Genomic DNA, 25,404 nt, shown 5'->3' with positions numbered 1-25,404 from the left:
GTGACACAGAGTCCCATTTTCTCAAATCCTTGCCATAGTACTGGTGCCCACATGAGCAGGGGACTGGTGACAGCAAATCTTACTGCATATGAACCTGCTATAGACAATGATGGTAAGGGCTCACCTCAAAATATAAGATCCTTCTACAATGCTGTGTGTTTGCATTTGCAGCTCTTACAGCATAATGCAGGAGGGACACAAAGGCTGGAAGACAGGGATTGGACCTTCATGATCAAGGCCAGTAGAATAAGCAGCTCTGGGGTGTGTGGATGGAGGGTGGTGCAAAGTTGCCCAACACTGCCTAAACCTTACAGATAACCTCAGGAGAGCTATCCCATTTCTGCCTCCTATCTGGGCTCCTGTGGCGCAGCCACACACTCTCCTTCTCCTTGTCACAGCATTCCTGAGCTGGGGCTGCCTAGGACTCTTAAGCTGGCTGTCAGGGCAGGGTGGCCATGCTGGGGGACTCCATAGGGAATGACTGCCAGGCTGGTAATTCAGGGCAGGCACATCTGCTGCAGGGGTCTTCCTGTATAGCTTAGCTGCTGCCCTGGGACCTGGAGCCACTGGTGCTGATGGAAGTGAGAGGTGTAGTGGGGAGAGTTCAGCAGTGTGAGGGCTGCAGCACTGAGGAGCAGAACACAGCACCTGAGAGGCATCCTTTCCATTGCTCTGGTGGCTTGGACACATTTCTAATGTGTCTGCATGCTCCGATCTACAGAAAATGGGACAGGACTTACAGGTCAAGTGTAAGTTCCTGCAGAGAAACAAAACAGGAATTCTGAAAGCTGGGGCAGAGGCGAGTGAGATGTGAGGGGAGGTGTGCACTGTGTTCACTGTTCACAGGCAGACATGCATTGTCTAAGGCCAACAGGCCTCAGATGTGAGAGGCTCACTGTCCCACTGCTGGTACTGCCAGGCACTTGGCTGAACTCCCAGAAGATTCAGAAACTACTGCTCCCTGTCCCCGCCCCCACCACCAGTTTTACAAGGACACAGACACATATTGGAAACCTGCACAGCAAGGCTGCTGGGGATCCAGGGACCACTGAATGCTGCAACAAGACTAAAGACAATAATAACACAGCATGAATAGTTACGGAGTGCCTACTGTGGGCCAGTCTCTGCAAGGGGATCTGAGACATTGCAGCCTAAAATCTGACTGTCAAGGCACGGAAGCTACAGAAGATGGTGACATATGATGCAAGGGAGTACATGGATGCCTCTCCAGCTTGGGCGTGGCTGCTCCTGAGCCCTGTTAACCAGTGAGTGTCCGTCAGCTGTGAAGATACTGCCTTCGGGTAGGAGCAGCAGGAAGAAGATGACAGAGGAGTGACAATAACAGAACAATCTGCCCCCTACATGCCAGTCTGGGCTGTGTGCCTCAGGAAGGGACCTGAGATGACAGCAACAACCTAGCTCAGAGAATCCCAGAGGAAGCGCCGAACACCTTCACAGAAGACAAATATGCAACAAGGAAATAGCGAAAGGCGTCACAGGATGAAAAGCAATTCACAAACACATGTGACATCAAATGTCAGGAAAACAACAGCCTGTAGTTCATGCCTAAGCACTGTACTCTGGTAATATTCCCTAGACCAAGGCAAGGATGGTAGACGCCAGGTGCCGGAACCTGGGGCCGACAGGGCTGCATTCCAGATCACAGGCCTGGCCAGGGGCCTTCCTTTCAGGACATCCCATGGCCTTGGAATAGGACCAGGGACTGTTTACTGTGGAGAGCTTGGCAGGCCTCTCAAGCCCCACAGCCTTCCTGGGGTCCTACCTGTGTGGTAACTGAGCTGTGCACACCCCTCTCCTTTGTGCAAATAACCTGCATTTCTCTGTGCTGTAGAGTGACACAGCCAGGGGAAGACCTGGTAACTGCAACACCCTCCAATGCTTGACAGAACAGACTCCAGCTGCCACTCCACTGCATTGAAGGTGACAGGTACCCGTTCCAAAGATTATTATCCTGATTTACAGACTGGAGAGGGCAGTGAGAAGCACAGGCTCTGTGCTGGCCTCGCTCTTCCTTGGCATCATAGGCCTGATGCAAAGGCCTCTAGGGCTCTGTGAAGTGTGCTCAGACCAGTGAAAGATGGTTCTGCTTTCTGGGAGGATTGGATTTACTCATGATTAATGGAGCACATACAAACTGATAAATGGTATTAATTTGCTTTAGGGGGTCTGAGAAGATCTTAGCCACTTGCTACTGCTCTGCCACCTGACTTGTGTCTGCCGCCTACAGCATGGATGACTAACCCTGCTTGCACAGACCCTGGGAAAGAAGCTGAGCCTCCACAAGCCACCGAGCCAGTACACTCTGTCCAGCCATCCACGTGGCCCACCTACCTGTGTGACTGATGTTCAGGTGGGCTTGCCCTCGGGATGTCAGGGGCTGGGTGGAGAAACCTACCTGTTACCTCCTTGGACGAGGGCAGGCCAGTGACAGACTCTAGATCCGTGGGGACAGAGCCCCCCCTCTCCAGGGCAAGCAAGAGCCCTTGCAGCCGCTCGCATTCTTCCTGCAGCCGGTCCCGGTCCTCACGCAGGCGCTGCTTGGCCACACTGGTAGGGTTTAGGCTCATGTGCAGCACTTTGGTTCTGCTCTGGTCATAGTCGCCCTAGGGGAAAAAGCACAGATCAAGGGTTACCTTGGGCTGAATCAGACTCATGAGGCTATAGCTTCTTTTAGAGAGAAGGGAGATTCTCACCAACATAAAAGTTCTGGTAGCAAAGCAGGCACTCTGTGTTGAGTATGACTCATACAGCATGCCTGGGGAGCTATGTCAGCTGAAGCCCCAAGGTCCTCATGTTGCTTGCTATGTTGCAAGGAGAATCCCTTGATCAGTCTGGGTTCTGATATATTACCAATCAGGGCTCATACTGTCACTAAGTTTAAGAGGCACTGAATCAGTAGAAAACCAATGAACTAACTATCCCATGGACACTTAGTATATGGGGATCTACTAGTCTTGAATACCAATCATGAGACTAAAAACATGATGCAAATGTGTGAGTACCTGGGTACACACACACACACACACACACACACACGCACGCACACACACTCACGTAAGGAGAGAGGAAGATAAGCAGGATTGATCTTCACAGTATATCTACAGCCTAGCACTGTGTGATAGCAGGGTAAAGGTCCTGTGACCCCCTTGACCTTATATGCTATACACAGACATCAGCCTCAGGGGGTGGCGGGTCTTAGTATAAAGACTGAACCTACAAGAGTGTAGAAGGATGGGCACAATGGCTCATCCTTTGGAGAGAGGAATTAGGATTATGGTCACAGGCAAGCCTGGGACCACAAAAAGAATGTGAGATTCTATCTGAAAAATAACCTAAAGCGGGAAAAGGCTGGAAATGAAACTCAAGTGGTTGTGTGCCTGTTTAGCAAATATAAGGTCTTGAGTTCAAAATTACTATTAAAAAATAACATACAAAAGCTAGGCACAGTGGCTCATGCCTATAATCCTAGCACTCAGGAGGCTGAGATCTGAGGCTCCAGGTTCAAAGCCAGCCCCAGCATAAAAGTACCTGAGACTCTAATTAATCTCTAGAAAATGGGAAGTGGGGCTTGGCTCAAGCGTAGCATGGTAGCCTTGAGCTGAAGAGCTCAGGGACAGCATCCAGCCCAAGTTCAAGCCCCATGACACCCCTCTCACAGACACACAAAAAATCATACAAAATAGTATTTTTGTGATCATAGAAAAAAGGCAAAGCCTTTCTTACACATAATTGAAGAAGTGGTCAGAGCTCCTGCCTATACTTCCAGCCTCCTAAGAGAACTGGGAGAGGCCGATATGCTGCTTAGCGAGGTAGCCCTGTGTTTTAGGAACTCAAGCTACTATTAGCTGATGTGCTGCCATCCCTAAAGGACAGTGCTGCCTAGCTTAAGATGTGCATTTCACTGAGGGGCTGAGCCTGCCAGCTCCTGGCCAGCCATCCAGAGCCCCTAGGAAGTAGGTTTACAGATGAGGAAGACTGGACAAGACTCAGTAAGGCCACACTGGGCACATGTCAGGAATTAAAGTATCTTCATGTCTTCACAGCAAGCTGCCACCCTCAGACACGCCTCATAGAAGAGGTGTGTAGGGCCTGAGACTCAAAGGCTCTGAAGCAATTGCACAGCCACCACAGGAGAAACTGGGTGTGCAAACATGGTTCACAGGCCATCTCCTTAGCTCCTCCCCCAGGGCAGGGTAGGGAGGGAGAGGTCACCTAGCAGTATTGAGGAGGAGGAAGGGGGAGGGAGCCATGACAGGGCTAGGGAGGGGGAGACAGGGCAGGAGAGGATTTGCCTGGCACTTTAGAGGTTTCCTGAGAACCTTGTAAGCCCCAAAGGATGAAGAGACTCCTGGAAGCCCTGCTGCTTCACAGGCTGTCAGGGCTGAAAGGGATTGTTATTTCATCCAATTTTAACAGTCTGGGAAGATAACCAAGTGTGTGAAATCCATCGCCCATGCCTGCCTCAGGAGAGACTTCTGACAGCAGATGCTGACTCCTGTTTTCTAGGGCCTTGGCCTTAGCCTTCCTCACCCCTGTGTGGAGTTGGAGAGCCAGGCCAATGTTTCTTGTAGCTCAGTGGCAGACGTGGGTTCTGCTTCTTCCTGTCTGTCCACCACTTGGTGGTGATCCAGCAGCCAGACAACAGGTACATGAATACATGTACCTATGTGACAATAAAGTATCACTCCTGGAAACAAATCAGAATTTCATGGAATTTTAACATGGCCTAGAACATGCTATTTCTTGTGATTTTTCTTTACAACTGTTAAAAATATTAAAGCCTGGGAGCCAGGAGTTTAGCCTAGTGGTAAGAGTGCTTGCCTAGCATGCACAAAGACCCAGCTTCGATTCCTTGGTAGGAAAAAAACAGAAATGATGTTGTGGCTTAAGTGGTAGAGCTCTAGCCTTGAGAAAGCCCAAGGACAGTGCCCAGGCCCTGAGTTCAAGGCCAAGGACTGGCAAAAAAAAAAATATTAAAGCCTGATATTGGTAGTTACTCTTGTAGTCCTAGCTACTAAGGAGGTTAATGATTTGAGCAGTTCACAGTAGCTAGGGCAGTAAAATCCCTGAGACCTCGGCTACCATTAATCACCAAAAGCTCAAGGTAGAACTGGTAAAAGCACCATTCTTGAGCCAAAAAACTAAGGGACAGTACCCAGAAACTGAAATCATATCCTAGTACTAGCACCAAAAAGCACCATTTCTGATATCTGCACTGTTCAAGCTAGCAAGCAGGGCCCCGTTGGGCCCTGGGCTGGAAACAAGGGCAGTGTAATCCTGCACAAATTCTTCCTTGACTTAAGAGACCCTGTCCCCAGGGCAGAGCTGCAGCTCTCCAAGTCCTAAGAGCCATGGATTCTGGCCTTACAGGAACCACTGGCCATCTCGTCTTTTCCTCCCAGAAATTCAATAGTGCTGACCTTCTGGGAGGAGCCCTGTGCATGAATAAGGCACAGAGACACAGGGACTATCCTGAGGCCACCAGCATGGCTTGGACAGGGTTGCCCTCCAAGGAGCACCCTGCTACCAGTTAGGCAGATGTGGGATACTAAGGTGAGAAGGAAGATGTTCAGCAGTCCATAAGAGCTAGCCTCTTCCCTAGCAGCTACCATGGTTGTCCAGGTCCCTGGACAGTAGAACCCTGGTAACAATTTTGTCACCAAGGCAACACCTCACTCCACTTGTCCCCCCATCTCTTTAAGTGCTCTTGCTCCTAAGGCATGCTTTATCACTTAAACATTTATGCAGTGTGTGTGTGTATGTGCATGTGCATGTGCGTGTGCGTGCGTGTGTGTGTGTATGTGTATGCATGTGTCTGAGAGAGAGAGCGAGAGACAGACAGACAGATAGACAGAGAAAGAGAGACAGAGAGTACTGGGGTTCTGAATTCATGACCTCAGGCTTGCTTAACAACTGCTTACCACCTGAGCCAGGTCTCCAGTCCTTTTACTTTAGTCAGACAGAGTACTGCATTTTTGCCTGTAGTGATCTCAGACACCACATTCCTTCTATTTATGGTGCCTGTATAGTTGGGATCACATGCATGCATCACTACCACTACACTTAGCCCTTAAACCATTATTTTGCTTGTCCTCTCTCAGGTCAGGTCTGTGAGGTTAGGGCTGCCTGTCTTTTTCTCCACTGTGCTGCCAGCTCTGAGAACTGTGCCTGGGAGGAGTGTAAAACCTGTATTGAAAGGATAGATGATAATCAGAGCATTTACCAGAAGGCATTCCTGTGGGCTTCAGACTTCAGAAATCAGACTTCCAACTGGTTAACATAGGTGTGAAGTAAAATGCAGCAGGTATGCAAAAAGGATTAGCCTTACCCTTGATGGCCCCCATTGGCCCTCCACAACTTTTCCTGCTCATTGGCTCCTCAGAGCACTGCCCCAATCATAGCACTCAAGAGTAGGGTACAGGAGTCCTGCTGTGGAGCTGTCCTAGTATGCAGGCTGACAGCCCTAGCCACAGAGAAGCAGATGGAAGACAAGCAGACGGGAGCAGCCATCTGTGTACTACAAGGAGCTGCCACAGGATGGTACTGCCTGGCCCCATGGTACAGCTTTTGCTCAGCACCCAGCAGCCTCCACTGAGGCTGGGGACTCGGTAGTGTGGACAAAAGGGCTTTAGAATGTGGACTAGGGCTTGTAAGCAGACAGCAGAGACCAAGGGGACACAAAGGCAAGAAGGTGAATTGTGGGTATCACTGATAGCCAAGGCCAGCACAGCTTCATGACTGCTTAGAAGGACCTACGCACCACTCACCACAGGACATGCCAAGGCTCTGGCTCTGTACAGAACTGGGAGGCTGTGGACAAGGGCGGTGTTAGCAGCAGGGTACTAGGTTACTATCCTGCCAAATTGAACCATCCAGGTGTCTGGGGTATTACTTCTGTCCTTGGGCACTTATAAAACTGGTTGTAGGCTCAGGTCAGCAGGCTTGAGAAGGTCCAAGTAGCCATCCCATACTAGAGCCAATGCAGCCACTGAAGGAGGTCAACAAGGCCCCAGCCCCAATCTGCAGCCAGAGCCATAGGAGAAGAGGAACCGCTTGACCCACCTGGCACTGCCTTCTCCCCAGGTACACTGTTTCCCCTACGTGGGCCCAGGCGGGGCTGGTGCCAGCATGAAGGAACGCTGTCCAGGGGGTTGGAACTGCATAGGATGAGCAGATGGGAGAGAGTGAACAACGTTGGTGAAATCTGCTGCTAGATGACAGCTTTGAGGAAGAAAGGGGAAAAATGGCTATAATCTTCTGCTAAAATTTGCTGCCTTGTTTGATTCACAGCTGAGAAAACTGTTGAGACACTGACGAGAATCTCAAAAAGAAAAGTTTGGGACCTTCCTTTGATGCAATGGTGCAATTATTGACTAAACAAAAACATTTCACTTGCCGAGTGAGCAAGCAAGCTGACATTTTCTGCTAATGACTGCAGCTAAATAAGAACCAATAACCAGTAGGCAAGGGGATTGGAAGAGATGGGGCAGGGGCTACAATTTGACCATTGGCAAGTCCACCTTCTCTCCTGTTTCTTCTGGGCCACACCTATGGACCGCTGTCACCGGGAAGAGTCCCCACAGGGAGCCCAACAAGCACAGACCATGTGTCCTAGGACAAGTAAAGCCAAGTCCCTTCTCTAAAATAAGGTACCCAGGATAGCCCAGAGATGTGCCAGTCCTGAGGCTTAAATGAAGGGCCTGGGTGATGTCCCTGAGCTTCTTTTGCTCAAGGCTATAGCACTCAATCACATGAGCCACAGTGCCACTTCCTTCTTTCTTCCTTTCCCCTTTCCTTTCCTTTTCCCTCTCTTATTTCCTTCCTCCTTCCCCGTCTCCCTCCTTCCCTCTCTTCCTCCCTTTCTTCCTTTTCTTTGATTGTGCTTAACTGGAGATAAGAGTCTCATGGGCTTTCCTGCCCAGGCTGACTTTGAATTATGATCCTCAGATCTCAGCCTCCTGAGTAGCTAGGATTACAGGTGTGAGCCACCAGTATGCAGCTCTCTATAGGCTTCTATCTCTTGTTCAAGTTCCCCAAAACTGAGGTGCTTAGCTGCTGTCCTTAGTGTTTGAGGAGTCTGTGTCCTGGGACCTCTGGGTGGTAGACATACAGGTTAAACCTGCTTCATTTCTCTTGCTACAGTATTAGGTTCTGTCCCTCACTTGTGATGGCTTCTAGTGACAAGGGTGGACTGGATCTTTAAGGATTTGATTTTTCTTCCTGGTTTCTAGTGATAGGGGTGGACTGGATCTTTAAGGATTTGATTTTTCCTTAAGTACCAGGATCAGGATAAGCCTACCTGGTCTTGCAGGTGGACCTGCTGCCATATGGGCCTTCCACCCTCACTGGCTGCTGGGAGGCAGGTGCCCCAGGCCCAGCTGCCCCTAGGAAGGTCCAGGCAGCAAGCTGAGAGGGAGGGCTGCCTGCCACCCAATGCCTGATTCGCATACCAAGAGACCCTGCTGGAAAGAGGCAGCAACGCGAGGAGAATTAAAAAGCACAGTTAAATAACCACCAATCCTCATGCATATTTATAAATCATCCGGCCTCAAAACTAAATCAATACTTCTCCTAGCTGAAAGAAACAGCTCGGCAACAAGAGGCAGGCAGCTTTCAGTGGCCTGCTGAGTCTGGGGGCGGGGGCAGATCTGGGCCAAAGAAGAAGCAGAGGCCAAAAGCCCAGCCCTCTCTATCCTGCCAGCCACTATGTGGCATAAACCAAAGCCAAAGCTGGCAACTTCCACAGCAAGGCCCATGGAGGGTGTGGCGTGGCTAGAGGTGGGTATGGCTGGAAAGGGGACCGGAAGGGCCTAGCCCAGGATAAGTTTAAGACTGCCTCAGACAGTCTAATCAGGGCCCAGGACAAGACAGGATAGATTCACCTAGCATAGACCCCATGGAATACCCAACTCCAGACCACAAAAATGACCACAACAGGCAAGGGGAGCCAGGGAGGATCTGGCTGTTCTTCAAGGAATCACAGGGGAAACTCATGCCAAATCCTGGACTCATCACTGTACCACCTTTGATCCCAGGCTGCAAGCTCTGTCAGCAACAACTTCCCAAGGAAAGGGTGACATAGAGACACTTAGGGGAAGAGTAGTGGCCTTGGGCAGCTGTCATAAGAGCCTGTGTGACCCTCCATGGTACATGGACAGGGATGGATAAGCTCTCCTTTGTGATTCACCAAAGCTCAGACTGGTTCAGCCCTGGGATGAAACTCCGTCCCAGACATATCCTGACGTGTGCCACTTCTGAGACAACTAGGGAAATTTCCTGAGTCTCAATTTGTTCATCTGTAGAAAGGGTACAACTGTGCAGCCCACCAGGGTCTCAGGAAGACGAGACATGTCAGCAGATATTAGATCAGGGTCCATGACAGCTTTGCAAGGATGCCTGTGGGCCCTAGGAAAGCATACAAGTTGAAGTACTAGCTCTGAAAGCCACCTTCCATGCTGCTGATGTGCCCAGGTGGCTCCACCTTCCAGAGGCCCTTGGTCTATCTTCTATCCTACCCTGAGGACCCAGGCCTTCCCTAAAACATCTCTGAGAACCAAAAGATGTCAGGCAAACTAGTTCTTATAAAGTACTGGATACAAAGTAAGGCCCGTGAAAAGACAGTGAAAATTTACACCCATGTTGGCTCATAGTAGCATAGCAGAGTAGGGAGTAGGCACTGGTAGTGCCCCTAGCCTTGGTGCTCATGTGCTCTAAGGGCCCCTCTGGTAACCTCTAGGTACCTGTAGGTCCCCCATTCCCCTCATCTTTTACTCTCTCAGCAAAACCTGTTTGATCTGTATACCTTCTAACAAGCTCAGAAACTCAAAAGAATTCCAGAGCTAGCAAAGCCAAATTGCATCCCATGGCTGCAGCCTTGCAGCCTAGTGTCATGTGCCAGGCTAAGTTGCACTGACCCTCATCACGGTACCTGTGGCACGAGAGCCACAGGGGAGGATCTGGACATCAGAGGCTGCACATAGCTCAGGGCCTGCCAGCAATGGCAGAGCTGGAGACTGTGGGAGTGGCTTCCATGTCCCAGGCCCACATTGATTCCTTTGCCTCAGGAGAAAGGGGGGAAAAAAATCCCTCCTCTGCTGTCTGTATTTGGCTTCCTACTTCACCACCCCCACAGCTTCTGTCAGTCTGGACATAGAGGTAGAAGGGGCACTTAAGGCTGAGCTGGGTTCAGCTCTGCCAGTTATAGTCTGGCGTGAGCTCAGGACCCTAATGTCGGTCTTGGGATGTCCGGAGCTGAGGATAACCATGATCTCATTGCTAGCTACACAGCCATCCCCCTAACCAACCATGTATGGCAGTGTGAGGAGGGCCTGGACAGAGAGAAGTGAGCTCAGATACACTCCCACAGGGGATTGTTTCTGCCGTTCTCCCATACGCTCAATGCCTCGATGACCCATGTGCTCTCATCATACTGCCTGACCTCAGGGTTTACAGCAGATGAGGACTGTTACCAGCAGAGCCATTCACAGGTATGGCAGTTATCTGAGGCTTGCTAAGAACAAGGCTGTCTTTGGAAGATGGTTTACAAAGTAGTAAAGATGTGATTAGATGGCAGCCACTCAGGTTTACAACCAGCTTGCATGACCTAGATCCCAGGCTAGGACCCCGCACGGCAGCTCATAAGCTGCAGTCGTGCAGGTGAGGACTTTAGCAAACTTCAAGTGAGGCAGGAAATGTGAGGGAACGAGGGGAGTGAATGGTCCTAGCTCTAAGCCCATGCATGTCCTGTCCAAACTGGGCTTCTCCACCAACAGCTCAGGCAGGACTGGTGGCAGGCCCTGGGGGCCACATACTTAGAGGAGGAGGGGGTTGCACATCCATCCTTGTACATGCTGGGCTCTGGGTCAGGCTATCCCAGGGCTCAGTGAGCCAGGCTCCTGGTTGGCTGAGTAAACTTGAAGATCTGGCAATCAGGCATCTTCTGCTCATGTGAGCTGCTCCTTAAAGCGAACAAATGGCTTCCCCAGCCATCCTGTCCACTTCTGGTTAAGAGCTCGCAGAATCTGGTGAGGGCAGGGCCAGAGAGAGGCAGCCTTGATTCCCAACAGCATGGATGCTGGGAGCTGCCCTACTCTACAGGGTCTCAGTTATCCTAGGAGCTGCCACACAAAGCTCATGCTTTTTAAAATGGTGAAATTAACAGCACATGAAATTTCCATCTTAATCATTTCTAAGTGGACATGCCCCAGGAACCTGATGTTCTAGGGAGAGGAATCCCAAAGCACCATTTCTCTGTGACGGGTTTCTTTCTCTTAGCATTCTGCCCTCAAGTTGCTTTATAAGGCTTCACCTTATACAAGCCACGTATCTGCCCACAGTCCCTTCTGCTACCTGCTTCTGTGAACAGGATGTGTGGTATCTATGAGAATCCTTGTACTGGGGAGTAGACTTGTTGACCATCTTGTAATAAAAGTGCTTTCTGATGGCCTTATGGCACCCACAGGGAACACTAGGCAGCTGGTGAGACATTTCTAGACTCAAGTGCTTTGTCTGTGGCACTAGAGTTGGTTCTGTCAAGCCCTCTGGCCACAGGAATACAATCACTTGAACAGAGAACCAGGCCCTGGGAGTTCATAGGGCCTCAGCTGGCCTGCTTCTGGCATGAATACCTAAAGATGCCAAGTGTTGCCCACTGCACAGTGCCCCATGGAGGCTGCTCCCTCTAGGACACCCTGCCTTTACCTTCCCAGGGAGGCCAGCACAGGTGGGCCTTTGTGAGACCAGACCATCTGTGATGCTGTTTATCATGCTCTGGCTATTAGGTGACATGCGATCTGCTGTAAAATAGTCAACTCATCTAAAAATTATAAATTATGATAACGGGCTTTGGCAGTGATGAGCCCCTAACTTTCTCATCTCTCACCTAAAACTTTCTCAATGTGCACATGAGAAAAGGTGCTAATGTAAGGAAAGTATAAAATTTCTGAACACTGTCCTATGGCTACTGACTGAACACCATGCTACCTGCTTTCTGGGTCTTGTGTGCAGGTGGCAGTGTGGCAACTGGACTTAGGGCTGTTGACAGGTATGAGGTACCAACAGCAGGACCCTTAGGTGCCCTGTGAGCTTGCCAGATGACTTCCACTCCTCACTTCTACAATTTGGTATGCAAGGAACTGAATGGCAGTTGAGGGTCCTATAGCTGGAACGCAGAGGGATCACAATGAGAAGGAAGGAGGATGAGGTCCCTTGCACACTGACTGCTCCAGCATGGAGATAGTCAGTGTCTGAAGGATGGTGGCCCAAGGGCCTGAGCTTCCCAGGAGGTGACACCCAGAGATGAGATGGGGCTTAATATGCAGAGCACGCCATTTTTCTCATGAAAAAAAAATCAAAAGAAATCAGTGCCTGTGGAAATTTCACCACACAAATGCACATCAGCGAACTGGCTTTTTTTAGCCTTCATCGTTAATAAACATGAACAGCCTGAGCTCACCTCTAGTGGGTCTGGACTTGAGTGTCTTATTTTACATAAACATCTGCAAGGCAGGCATGGTCGGCAAGGCTGGGATGAGATTCTGAGGCAAGTTCTGTCCAAGGCTCCAGTGTCAGGCTGGGCTGAGCATGCATCTGTCCTTATTCTGAAAGTAAGATTTGAATGTACAAGCCACCATACACTGAACTTTTTTTGGCCAGTCCTGGGCCTTGAACTCAGGCTTGAGCACTGTCCTTAAGCTTTCCACTTGAGCCACAGCACCACTTCTGGCTTTTTTCTATGTATGTGGTACTGAGGAATTGAACCCGGCCGGGTCTTCCTACATGCTAGGCAAGCACTCTACCACTAGGCCAAACTCCTGGCCCCTATACAAGTCACCATAAAGGAGGCTGCACAGCAACTCCTGGGCCAGGATTCATGTGTAAATAGCACACAGCTCAAGGAGGGCTGAAGGGAAGGAAGATCGGTCATGAAAACAATAGTACCAGAGATAAATTCACAGATATATGTGCATCATATTCTAATGGGAAACAGACAGCAACAGCAGTTTCCTGATGCTAGAGGGAGAACCCAGGGAAGATACGGAGTTTCACCCCTTTTCACATAACCCTAGTGAAGACTCCAAATTAGTTATGGCTGCGGCCTGCACTGACCTCTGCATGCAGACTATAGGGCATGTGCAATGGGTCGCATGCAGAGGCCAGCAGAGGATGCAAAGAGTGGATGTGGCTATGGATAGGACTTAAGACAGTGTCAGGAGGGTACCCCACATGGGGGGCAGGGGGTAGGTAGTGGCTCTGTGGTCTTTATACATATTTCTGGCACTTGGGGATGAAAGAAAGGCTGATTGGAGCCAACACAGATAGGGACTCCCGGGATATACCCAGGGGACATCCTAAGACCTGACTTTAGGTAGAGATATCTGGATGTCAGGGTGCTGGGTGTCAGGTCACCTATTTCTATGACCTTTAACAGTGGGAGTAGGGTCAACCCCTTTTGCATGACACTGCAAGGTGTGAGGAGGCTGGCCAGCAGCTCCAGGCCTAAATGAGGAGCTGGGCTCTCCATGGCATTCTCAGGAACTCACTCAGTTGCTGGTCTGTGGAAGTATTTCAGAACGGTAGTTGTCATGCCAGCACCAACAACTCAACAATGCAAGCACCAGGGAGTGAGAGCTTCTGGGAGTCCCAGAGCTCCTGGCAGGTGTGGCTAGAGGCTGGTTTCAAACTCTGAGGAAAAGTGCAACAGGTAGGGCTGCAGCCTGCAGTGAGGGACCAACTGGGCTCCTGGAGGGGCTTCCACAGGTGGGCATGAAGTGGACAGAAATGGTAACATGAAGAGGGGAGAAGCAGAGAAAGGAAAGCTGTGAGTTCTAACTGAGAGGCTGTGATGAGACCACGCGGCTGCCTGTGATGCAGACAGAAGCAGGGGGACATTACCAGGCATGAGGAGCTTTCTGCTCACAGGGAACCCAGCAATTTTCTACCCACTCCATTTCCAAAAAAGATACATTTATTTAAATGTCACTGGGCAGCTCGTCGAGACTCTTTCCTGAGCAATGCTTCAGGTGGGCCCCAGCCTCCGCTAGCCACAGGGAGGACAGAGCAGAGTTGGGAGTTCCATCACCCCGACCCCCAGCCTGCATGAATAAGCACTGTGATGAGATAACACTGTGGGCAGTAGGGGCACAGGCTTCAGAATCCCAGAGATGAATTCTGCTAATTACGTGCATGTCCAAGTCTTTAGAGGAAGCATGCAGATGTCTGCAATTTACTTTCGAATATATCAAGAGAATAAAGTGGACTGATGGATGGCAGAGAGATGGGAAAAGGGAAGCAGCTGATGAATGTACCAGGCGGAACAGAGGGGTGGGTACATGGGCCTATGTCTTATGCTTGAACATGCTCATGATGAAACCCGGGGGTGCCAGGGCTGGCGAATCTAAGGTGCCAGGAGGACATGGATGCAGCGCCAGGGCTAGGGCTGTGCAAAGTGCTCACATGAAGGGAGCCTCACTCATAACATGTCATCACACATCACAGGGGAACATGGAGGGATATCTGTTGGGGAATTGGGGGCTAGGGTCCCAGTCAGGTGTGCCATTTCATGGACAAATGCTCTGTACCAGGACAGTGTGAAGTTGTGACAGGCCTTGCTAGCATCTGGCCTTTCCCAGGTCTCCACAGTCCCTAGGCTTAGACCTTCAGAAGCATGAACACAAAAAGATGGCCCAGACTACCAATAGATGACAGTGAGGGCCATGGGGCTAACTTGGGGTCACAGTAATGATGGCAGCAACATCTTGCCTTGTGGGATGTACAGGGACCTCCTTTCAAACACATCTGCAAAGAGCCTGTGGGGAAGGCCCACACATCCAAGCCCCCAGAGGAGCCTGACGACCATGACCCACCACAGGTGTTAAAGGCCCATGCACATCTTCTCCAAGGAGGAGCACAGGAGGCCTGTGAGGGGCACAAGGGGGATATCCAGCACTAACAGGGCTGGTATTGTGTGTGTTTGGTGTGGGGGGAGACTGCAGGCCTGGGGACAGTAACAAGGACTGCATTTCTCAAGGTCCTATAGCTGCTCCAGTAGCTGTGTAACTGCTGAGTGGGGGTTGTAGCTTTGGCACTCTGCAGGCTTTGCCTAATTTCAGTACTTGAGAACAATGCTACATGCTCAAACCCATCTGCCTTAAAAGGGGAAGGCTAAGTTCATCTTTCCTTCAGCCAGCTAGCTGATTAGTTTCCTAATCATTAATATGGTTTCTGTGCACCTCTGGCAGCATGAGTCTGAGTTTGTTGTTCACCTGACTGGACCTAGTACCTCTTCCCATCCACTGGCTATGCTAGAAATACGCACAGGTCATCTCTGGTCAGTGTGCAAATAGCCAATGACCTTTGGGATACCCAGATAGTCACTATAACCAGCCCCCACATGGGCACTGATCTATTTCCCTGAACACCTGAGAATGCTTACATATCTACATCCAAGTAGTAACCAGAGTTTTGTTTCTTTGCCAACCAGCTGTGAACTAATTACAAAACATTCTAACTAGTCCAGCTCCCTCTCCAAGCATATGTTCCCAATTAAGTCAAACTGCAGCTGATTTTAATCAATCTTCCTTGAAGCACCAACTTAGAGCCACTCTCCAGAAGGAAGGAAGGAAGGAAGGAAGGAAGGAAGGAAGGAAGGAAGGAAGGAAGGAAGGAAGGAAGGAAGGGGCAAGGGGGCTGCAAAACAGGAGAGCAGGAGATGCAGTGGACAGGAAAGGAGAGGATGCAGGAGTAGGAGATGCAGGAGGGCAGGGGACTGAGGGGATACAGAAGTCAAGAGGTGCCAAGAAAGTAGGAATGCAAGAGAGGCAGAACTATAGAGGGAGTGCTCCAGAAAGACTCACTAGGTGAACTAGATACTAATCAAGTGTGTCTAGGCTCTACCAATTCGGCAGTCCCTTCGTCATATCCTGGGATCTTTTGGACTACACATACTAGGTCTATACAGTGTATCAGGATTGATTGGCATTAGATGTTATGACCAGGAACTCTGGAAAAGCCACTGTGCCAACACCCAGAATGCATCACACATTTAGTTCTCTGTGTTCCTGAGGAGTCCAGGGTCAGGACAGATATAATGAAGACATATATTGGTTTTGCCTTCAATGATGAAGACAGGAGGAGTCAACAGACAGACATAAGTGTTACTGAACCCCACATACGGCCTCAAGACACCTTCATGTGGGTATTACCACTTTAACCTTACCTAAGAGGCCCTAGCCCAGGCAGTGAGGGAGGGCCCTTCTAAGCCCTGTGTCTGAGACTCTTGTCCACCTTCTGCCCATTCCTCCTGGGCAGATTGGTCAATCACCTCCTCCATTTCCTTGAATCAGGGATTTGTGACATGGGCTGAACAGAACCCATGGTATCTGAGATCATCAGTGCTCAGACAGCTGCTCTTCATATACCGAGTAGCAGGGAAAAAAAGAGGTCCAGTTCTGAAGTCAGAATCAGACAGAAATTGGCCCTTACTACTCGTGATCAATGCTATCTACAGGCTAGATGGGCCCTGGGTGAAAACCTGCCTCTGCTCTAGACACACCTGTAGCTGGGATGCACAGAGCAGACATAGCCTGGAGGAGTACAACTGTTTGAAACCAACATGAGGTCCCTGCTCTGATGACAGATTTGGGAATGAGAGCTGCAGTACTCAGGACATGGCCAGCTGCCAGGCTGCCTACTTGTGTCCCCCAACCCCTGAGTTCTTGCTAGAACATTCTCATTCCAAGTCATGTGGGGGCAGATAGGACACCAGGTGACTAATGGCAAGCATGAGAGATGCAGAGGGGCAGGTTAGGCATTCAGGGGGAGACTTGTGCTCCCTCCTCTCCCATTAAGATAGGACTGGAGGGTGCTTTCTATGGAGGCTAGCTGAGCTCCAGTCTTGGCAAGAGGAGATAAGGAAAGATGGCAGCCCAGGACTCAGGTCAGGAACCTCCTTCTGTGGATTCCAGGTCTGGGAGGAAGGTAGATTAAGAGACTTCAAACAACCCTGGCCCAGAAAGCAGGTAGAAGAAACTAATGCCACTGTGAGCGAAGTGTCACAGAATAGCCTGAGACTCCACAGGGGACCTGTGCAGCCAACTCCCCACCTGACTCTGGAAAATCTACTTCCAAAGCAGTTACCACCCCTCAACCCCCCCTCCCATCCCCCCGCGCCTCATGTCTCCAAACCAATGGGTATGGCCACCCTGCCATCCTGTGCTGGGCTCTCAGTCATCACATACTTGAAGTATCCAGGCCCACCTGGCAAAGCCCTCCATCCTCCTCTTAGTCATACTGTGGGTACCACTGGAAGTTATCAGCACTTTGAAGCAACTGCCATGTTTTTATGCAGATGCTGAAACCTGAGTACAAGAAAACAGCTATGGACATGGAACAAGGTTCCATGGCCTCCGAGGCAGGAGCCCAGCCTCATTCAGAGCTCTGGAAAGTCGTAAGAGATTTCACTAGTGCACTCTCATTCCAAGTCACATGGGGCAGATAGGACACCAAGTGACTGAGCCCCGGGGTATACAAGTGAGAGCCTCAGAGCACCCCACCCTGCACAGGTCACGGTCCTGACATCCACTGAAGGTTTCTAAGTACATAGGTACATCTGTACTTCACACTCATTTATTTCTCAACAACTACTGCAAGACATCTGTAGGAAGGTCTGGATGCCCAGAAGCAGCCTTCAGATGAGCAGTTCTGGTGGGGATATGCTATACCCCAATTTGCAGGAAGGCTCAGATCCGTCAAGCCAGAGCTGGGTTCTGGCCAGCTAGTTATACAGAAAGATTCTCAGAGCTCCATCCTGATGTGGCGAGGATGTTCTGCCAGCAGACCTCAGCTAAGGGTGGTGGCCCAATTATCATGGCACAAGATGACAGGTCCTAGGGCAAGGCACATGATCCAGCTGCAGCTTCAAGCACCTCACTTCATCAAAGTTGTCACCTCTCCTGTCACTGGGATCAGTGATAGGAACGAGATTTGATTGCCTCTAATAGGTGCCAAGATAAAATCAATGGCCTGTCTAGAGACTGGGGCATCTCAGACTGTGGGTTTCCTGCGGTAGAACTGTGTAAGTCAGGAAGATGAAAGGAAGGAGAAAGTCAAGAGAAATGATGCAGACAGAAGCACAAGATCCTGAGGCAGGTAGCTGCTTGTGGTGTGGAGGGTTCCACATCTGTGACCCCAATTTCTGCACACCAGCACACCAGGCATCCAAGCCAACAGGCACTGTGGTTGGCGCAGAAGAGCAGGATAACCAGGAGTGTGAAAAGGACCCTGGGATGGGCTGGTGATCATCACAGCCAGTTGTCCTGCCAGACCTTGGGAGCACTCCCATCTGGTACCCAGCAGGAAGTGTGGGCATGCCTACCTGCAGGGTGCACCTCTCCAGCTGCATCTCCAGTGTCTTCTTTTCTTGTTCCAGACTGCTCCGCTCCTTCTCTAGCTCCTCCACCTTCAACCTGCAAGCGGACCAAGATATGATATATTGTTATAGCCAGGTGTCATGAATCCCGATTCTAAGTCCACATATGTGAGACTTGAAGAAGCCAGGTGTCACTGAAAATGTACACAATCATAGGGGAAGATGGTGTGCAGGGGACAGTAGCCTCTAAGGAGGAAGAGCTGCTGACAGCAAGGGTCTTAGGCAACCACAGCTTGACTGTGAACCCTAACGAAACCAACAAGAGCAGGACACATGTGAACCACTCACTGGGAAACAGGAAACGGGCCTCAGGAACTCCTTCAAAATGCTAAAAACACAGGAAAGATTCCCAGTGTGGGCATGGAAGGGAACCAATGAGGAAGGCAGAGAGGAGGACTGAGATAGAAATTCAGGCTTAGGGTGGCCTGTGGTCCTGAAGGCAAAACTAAGACTAGCAACTGAGACAAGAATGGGCAAGTTCTAGCTCATCATAAGATATGGTCTGAGGGCAGGGAGTTTGGCACAGTGGAAGAGTGCTTGCCTAGCTTGCATGAAGACCCGGGTTCGATTCCTCAGTACCACATACATGGAAAAAGTAGTAAGTGGCTCTGTGGCTCATGTGGTACAGTGCTAGTCTTGAGAAAACCCAAGGACAGTGCTCAGGCCCTGTCTGGCAAAAACAAAAACAAAAACAAAAAAACCCACCTAAAACATGATCTGATTTTATTTATGTTTACTCACAGGAGGAAACTTATCCATATGGCATAAGAATTAAAAGGCACATCCATACTCATAGATGTAAACAGCAGCCAAAACACTCAGTGGGTACCAGTAGCACCAGCTCCCAGCCAGATAGAAAACCTATGCTACAGGTAGGTCTTAGCTCACAGTGAGCCAGGTATTCTGGATGAGAATGGCTCCCAGATAAACTGGCCAATCACAAAAGCAGAAGGACCAAACTTCCTAAGAAACTGCACTTGTATCTGAAAGATCAAGGTTGCTACAGATATGGAACTATCCAGAGTAGAAGTGCCAATTCACAATGAGCCAAGCTTACTAGAAAAGAAGCAGCCAGACAATATGGCTCATGGGAAGGACAGTAACTGACCAGTGAAAAATTGCCACAAAATGTACAGACAAGGACATAAAAACACTTCACTTCGGCTGTTGGAACAAGGAAGATAGAAAAGATATAGTAACATTTTTGGGAGGAGGAACTACATGGTCAGATGAAAATCACACAGGACAGATAGGACAGACCGGAAGGGAAAGATTTCACATCCTCAACGTACAAAGCAGTAGGAGCTGCCCCCAACAACAGAGAGAAGAAACGTTTTTTAAAAATGAAAAGAGAGGGGCCGGGAGTTTGGTCTAGTGGTAGAGTGCTTGCCTAGCATACACTGGGTTTGATTCCTCGGAAACACACACATAGAAAAAAGCCAGAAATGGTGCAGTGGGCTCAAGTGGTAGAGCTCTAGCCTTGAGAAAGCCCAAAGGACTGTGCTCAGGCCCTGAGTTTAAGCCCAGGACTGGCAGAGAGAGGAGGGGGGGGGGGAGTGAGGGAGGGAAGGAGGGAGGGAGACATAAGTAGGTGGAATCCTGGAATTCTGAGGATAGGATAGAGAGGAAGGGCATGAAGAAACCGCAGGGAGGTTTTGAGCTTGATGGAAAGTGGAAGCTGTAGAACTAACAAAACCCAAGAACCCCAACATGAGAAACAGATATGCAGCAAACTCAAGGTGTGCAGCAATGGAAATGCTCAAAGACAGTACTGAAGAAAAAGCATCAGTGCTCAGCATTGTGGTATATACCTGTGACTCCAATATTTAGGAGGCAGAGACAGGAGGCTCATTTCAAGGCCAGCCTGGGATTCATAGCAAGATTCTGTCTCAGGAGGAAAAAAAGAAAATGAAAAAAGAAAGAAAAAGAAAGACCAAGAGAAATTAAAAAGGGAAGACTTCTAAAAAGTCATCAGGGAGGAAGAGACACTACAAAGAATGAGGGTGGAGGGGAGGAGTTATCACAACACAATTGGGAGAACAGGGGGAAAGACTGTTGAAATACTAAAAGATAATAAAATTCAACCTTAGTCTAGCATTAATGGCTCATGTCTTTAATCTTACATAGGAGGCTGAGATCTGAGGATCACAGTTCCAAGCCAGTCCTGGCAGAAAAATCTGTGAGACCATAGACTCCAATTAACTAGCAAAAAACTGAAAGAAGAGCTGTGACTCAAGTGGTAGAACACTAGTTTTGAGTGAAAAGGCTCAGGAACAGCACCCAGGCCTTGAATTTAAGTCCCAGTATATCATACGCACGGAAAAATAAACTTCAAATTCAATACCTACTGAAAGTATCTTTAAATGACAATGGGGAAAAAAGATTTAAACTTAAAAAGACTGAAAAATTCATCTCCAGCAAATATGCTGTACATGGAGAGATCAGTGGTAGATGGAAGATGATGGTATATCATTAGTTATTTGTTAAACAGCTAATTTGACAAAAGCATAGAATAGGTAGAATGGAACAAAGAAGAGATGGGACAGTACAAAACTAAGTGGTGAGATACAAGATAGACTCTAATGTTAGTGATGACATTAAGTATTAATGTCCTACACCACACCAATTAAAAGACAGAAAAGCACAGACAGGCAGAGAGCCTGAGGAGAGACATCAATGTGGAACACAGCACTGGACACTAATGATACACTGGGGACCAGTCCACAGTGACTGACCAGTGGCCACAGCAACATAGATGGTAAAAAATATTCAAAGATAGTAAGGCAGCCAGAAAGAAGAGAGGAAAGGTAAAAAATATTCAAAGATAGTAAGGCAGCCAGAAAGAAGAGAGGAAAGGAAAGGGAAAAAAAGTAGAAGAGAAAAGAAGTTAACCAGCTAGCTGGGGTCACTATATTAACACCAGACAAAATAGACTTCAATGCAATTAGCTCACTGCCACCAAAATAGGGGGCATAATATAAAGATAAGTGGGTTAATTCAACAAGAAGGTGCCTTACATGCATATGACTCTGACATTAGAACTCCTAAACTGAGGAAGCAGAGTAACAGTCTGGAAGGAGTCAGGTGACCCCCACTGCCTTAGGGGTGAGGGGAGGGGAGAGAACACAGAGCCAGCCAGGGTCTGGGAACACTGGACACACCATCAACCCTCACACATATATGAGATCCATACACCACTTGACACAATTACAGCAGGACACACACCCCAAGACCCATCATCTTCCTGGTGTGTTAAACAACCCTTAGCAAATTGAAAAGAACTGAAATGACGCCAACAATATTCACAGTTCATAATGAATTAAACCAGATGTCAGTAACAGCAAGAGAACAGGAAAGCACCCAACGTCTGAAATGCAACATATCAAAACACTATACTGTTCAAACATAATGAAATTAGTGAGCCTATTTAACAGATTATGAAGCATCAAAACTTGCAGATGGTTCTGGCTGTGGATCCAGCAGTACAGTACCTGCCTACCAAGCACAAGATGCTGAGTTCAAACCCCAGTAACCATCAAACAAACAAACACCTTGCAGATGTAGAGAAAGCAATGCTTAGAACTAGGCAAGTAGGCAAGTACTCTCCCATTTGAGCCATGTCCTGGTCCTTTTATGGGTTTCTCCCTGCGCCCCTGCCCCCAGATAGGGTCTCAGATTAACTTTGCTCAGACTTACTTTGAACTGTGATTCTCCTATATCTACCGCCCAGATAACTGAGATTATAGGTGTATACTACTGCATCCAGCCAAAAATTTACGTCTTCTCTTGCTGGGACTATGGTTTGTAATTAGGGCCTCATTACGTGCTCAGCTTGTTTGGTTGGCTGGTGTTCTACTGCTTGAGCCACATTCCTTAAGTCCAGATTTTTGCTGGCTAATTTGAAGATGAAGCCTAGTAGACTTTTTGCTGGATTTCAGCTTCCTAACCAGCTAGAAGTACAGGTTCAAAGACTAGATTTTAAAAATAGACCAATTAAGGGCCGGGAGTTTGGCCTAGTGGTAGAGTGCTTGCCTAGCATGCAGGAAGACCCGGGTTCAACTCCTCGGCACCACATACACAGAAAAAAGCCGGAAGTGGCGCTGAGGCTTAAGTGGTAGAGCTCTAGCCTTGAGAAAGTCCAAGGACAGTGCTCAGGCCCTGAGCTCAAGCCCAGGACTGGCAAAAAAAAAAAAAAAATAGACCAATTAAATGGTAAACTTCTAGCAAATGTCTATAAAAAAAAGAAAAATAACAGTATCAAGAATGAAAGAGAGGTTTGTTTCCAAAGCTGATTGTAAAAGAAGACAAGGGCTGGGAGTTTGACCTGGTGGTAGAGTGCTTGCCTACTATACACAAAGACCTGGGTTGATTCCTCAGTACCACATATATAGAAAAGCTGGAAGTGGTGTTGGGGCTTAAGTGGTAGAGCACTAGCTTTGAGGAAAGCCCAAGGATAGTGCTCAGGTGCTCAGGTTCTGAGTTAAAGCTCCAGGAGGAGGAGGAGGAGGAGGAGGAGGAGGAGGAGGAGGAGGAAGAGGAAAACAGGAGGAGGAAAAGGGGAGGGAGAGGGAGGAAGGAGGGGAGGGGGAAGGGAGAAGATGCTGACAATGACAACAACAATGAAGGCGAAGAAATGGCCCACATGTACTTGGGGAAATGCTGAAAGACACCACCAAACTACTCTGTTGACTGGCAGTTATAAAACTAGAAAGAATGAAATCTGGCGAAGTTGTTTTAAAAGGGGGAGGGGGTCAAGAGTGGATAGAGAGGATAAGGTTGATCCACGATACATTATTATTTACATGTGAGGAAACGTCACAGTGAATTCTTACCTTGTACAACCAATGTATGCGAATAAAAAAAACTATTACCAAAAGACCAAATATATGTAGTGCTGGCTAGGACTGGGAAGCAGTCCTTGTTGACAAGAAGGTAATTCATAGCTCTTAGTATGCAATAATACAATGCATATTCCTCAAAAGGTTCACAATAAAAACATCCCTCACCCCCAAACCAGAACTACCATTGTATCCAGCAGGGACAGTACTGGATACAAGTTCCAAAGTCTATTCATGTACATGAATGGAGGTCTACTGTAAGTCATATAACTATAGTTAGCGCCAATGCATCATATGCATGGAAACTACTGAAGAAATTCTTGGGACACAGGGACACGCACACACACAGACATACACACACACACACACTAGCACAATAGCTTCCTTCTCAAGTACATATATATATACATATATACATATATGTATAGTATTTTTCAAAATCCACTTTACATCTGATCATAAACAAGTCCTCATAAGGTACACTTATTAATTGAATGCAATTATAAAAATGGATGAAATTAGAAATCAATCATAGATGAAAACCAGAAAACCTACCACCCACACTAACAAGTGGGTGGAAATAAATAACATACTCTTTAATTGGTGGGTCACAGAAAGTATAAAGTAAACTAGAAAACACATGAAAATGAAAAGACTGGGTGAGATTACACACCTGTAATTTCAGTTAGTTGGGATGTGGAGATCAGAAGGATTGTGGTTCAAGGCCAGCTGGACCAAAATGTTAGTAAGACCCCACTCCAACAAGGTAGATACACATATGTAATCCAAGCTATCTAGGAGGGAGGAGAAAGTAGTCAGAATATTCATGAGCAGACCCTGAGATGTGGCTTAAGTGGTAAAGCACCTGCCTCAGTAACAAGAGGCCTTGAGTATGAACCAAGTACCACCAAAGGAAAAAAAAAAATTAAAGACAAATTCCCAGCAAAGTAAATTGTGCCTATTCACAAAGTGCCAAATATCTCAAAGAATCTCAAAAGGGAACCAAAACAAAACTGGTTAATAAATAAATTCAGCAAAGTTGCAATTCAAAAATCAACATGCCAAAGTAAGTTTATTTCTGCACACTAGGAGTGAGAAAAGGAAATTAAGAAAACTCCATTTGCAACTGCATCAAGAAGAGCAAAATACTTAGAAATAAATTCACCCAAGGGATGTGAGATTATCCCCAGGAAAACTGCACAACACTGCTAGAGGAAATGAAAGAAAAACTCCGTATATTAAAGATGCTTGTGTTTGGGGGTAAAAAGATGGGTACGATGACAGGGGGCTAAACCATGTGGGAAGTAAATTAGTTGAGGTATCTAACAAAGCCACAGCCACTAAGACTTATGCCTGTGCCACATTGGCACTGAACAGAGGCCACCTTCACATGGTACACCTGGTATCTGCCTGGCCAGGGTTCTCACAAAAGAAAGACTATGGGCCTGGGGAGGAGAGCCAGCTAAAAATTCATAGCAGAGAGGTATATGGGGGAAGCCTGACAGAAAAGCAGAAGTTTGGCAGGTGAGAAAACACTTTGTTTTTTATCATAGTGTGATTAAAATGTATAGATCTGTGCTGTAGGAAGAAAGTCAACTCTACTATCTGACATTTAAATAATCAAGTTCTGGGTTTTGTGGCCCATGTGTTGTGGTGGCAACTGTACTATATAGTACACACCTGTCACATGGCCATGGTGTGAGGGATGAAGGTGAAATCTTATCACTGATGTTCTTTACAACTGCAGCCAAATAGTGAGGGTAACAGATAGACACTTTTTTTAAAAAAAAAATTGCTTTATTACTGTTAGAGAACTCTAAACATAACTTATGCCTGCAATCCCAGCTACTTGGAAGGTAGAGATCAGGAGGCTTACAATTCAAGGCCAGCATGAGCAAAGTATTAGTGAGACTCCATTTTAACAAAAAAAGGCTGAAAAGGATGGGCCACACTTGTCATTCCAGGAGGAAGACTGCAATTCAGGTGAGGTTCTAAAAACCACAAGACCTTATCTCAAAACTAACCGAAGCAACAAGGCTGGGCAAATGACTGAAGCACCTGACTCAGCCTGCCTAACAATACAATGCTCTATGTTCAAACCACAGTATACACACACAC

General features: G+C 48.1%; 1 protein-coding gene across 2 annotated transcripts in view; it reads right to left on the bottom strand.

Annotated features, from left to right (window-relative positions):
- Mad1l1 (mitotic arrest deficient 1 like 1) overlaps positions 1-25,404 on the bottom strand; it is a 312,487-nt gene that overhangs the window by 78,662 nt on the left and 208,421 nt on the right. For both annotated transcript variants that reach the window (XM_090329856.1, XM_090329857.1), the window contains 2 exons: positions 18,395-18,485; positions 2,417-2,624 (listed from right to left, as the gene is read on the bottom strand). In XM_090329856.1, the coding sequence (XP_090185982.1) occupies positions 2,417-2,624; positions 18,395-18,485 (299 nt within the window). The remainder of the gene's footprint in view (positions 1-2,416; positions 2,625-18,394; positions 18,486-25,404) is intronic.

The sequence above is a fragment of the Megascapheus bottae genome, chromosome 3 (genome assembly GCF_031878675.1).
Source record: "Megascapheus bottae isolate mThoBot1 chromosome 3, mThoBot2.hap1, whole genome shotgun sequence".
Lineage (NCBI taxonomy): Eukaryota > Metazoa > Chordata > Mammalia > Rodentia > Geomyidae > Megascapheus > Megascapheus bottae.
This window is presented reverse-complemented; position numbering and strand designations above follow the sequence as displayed.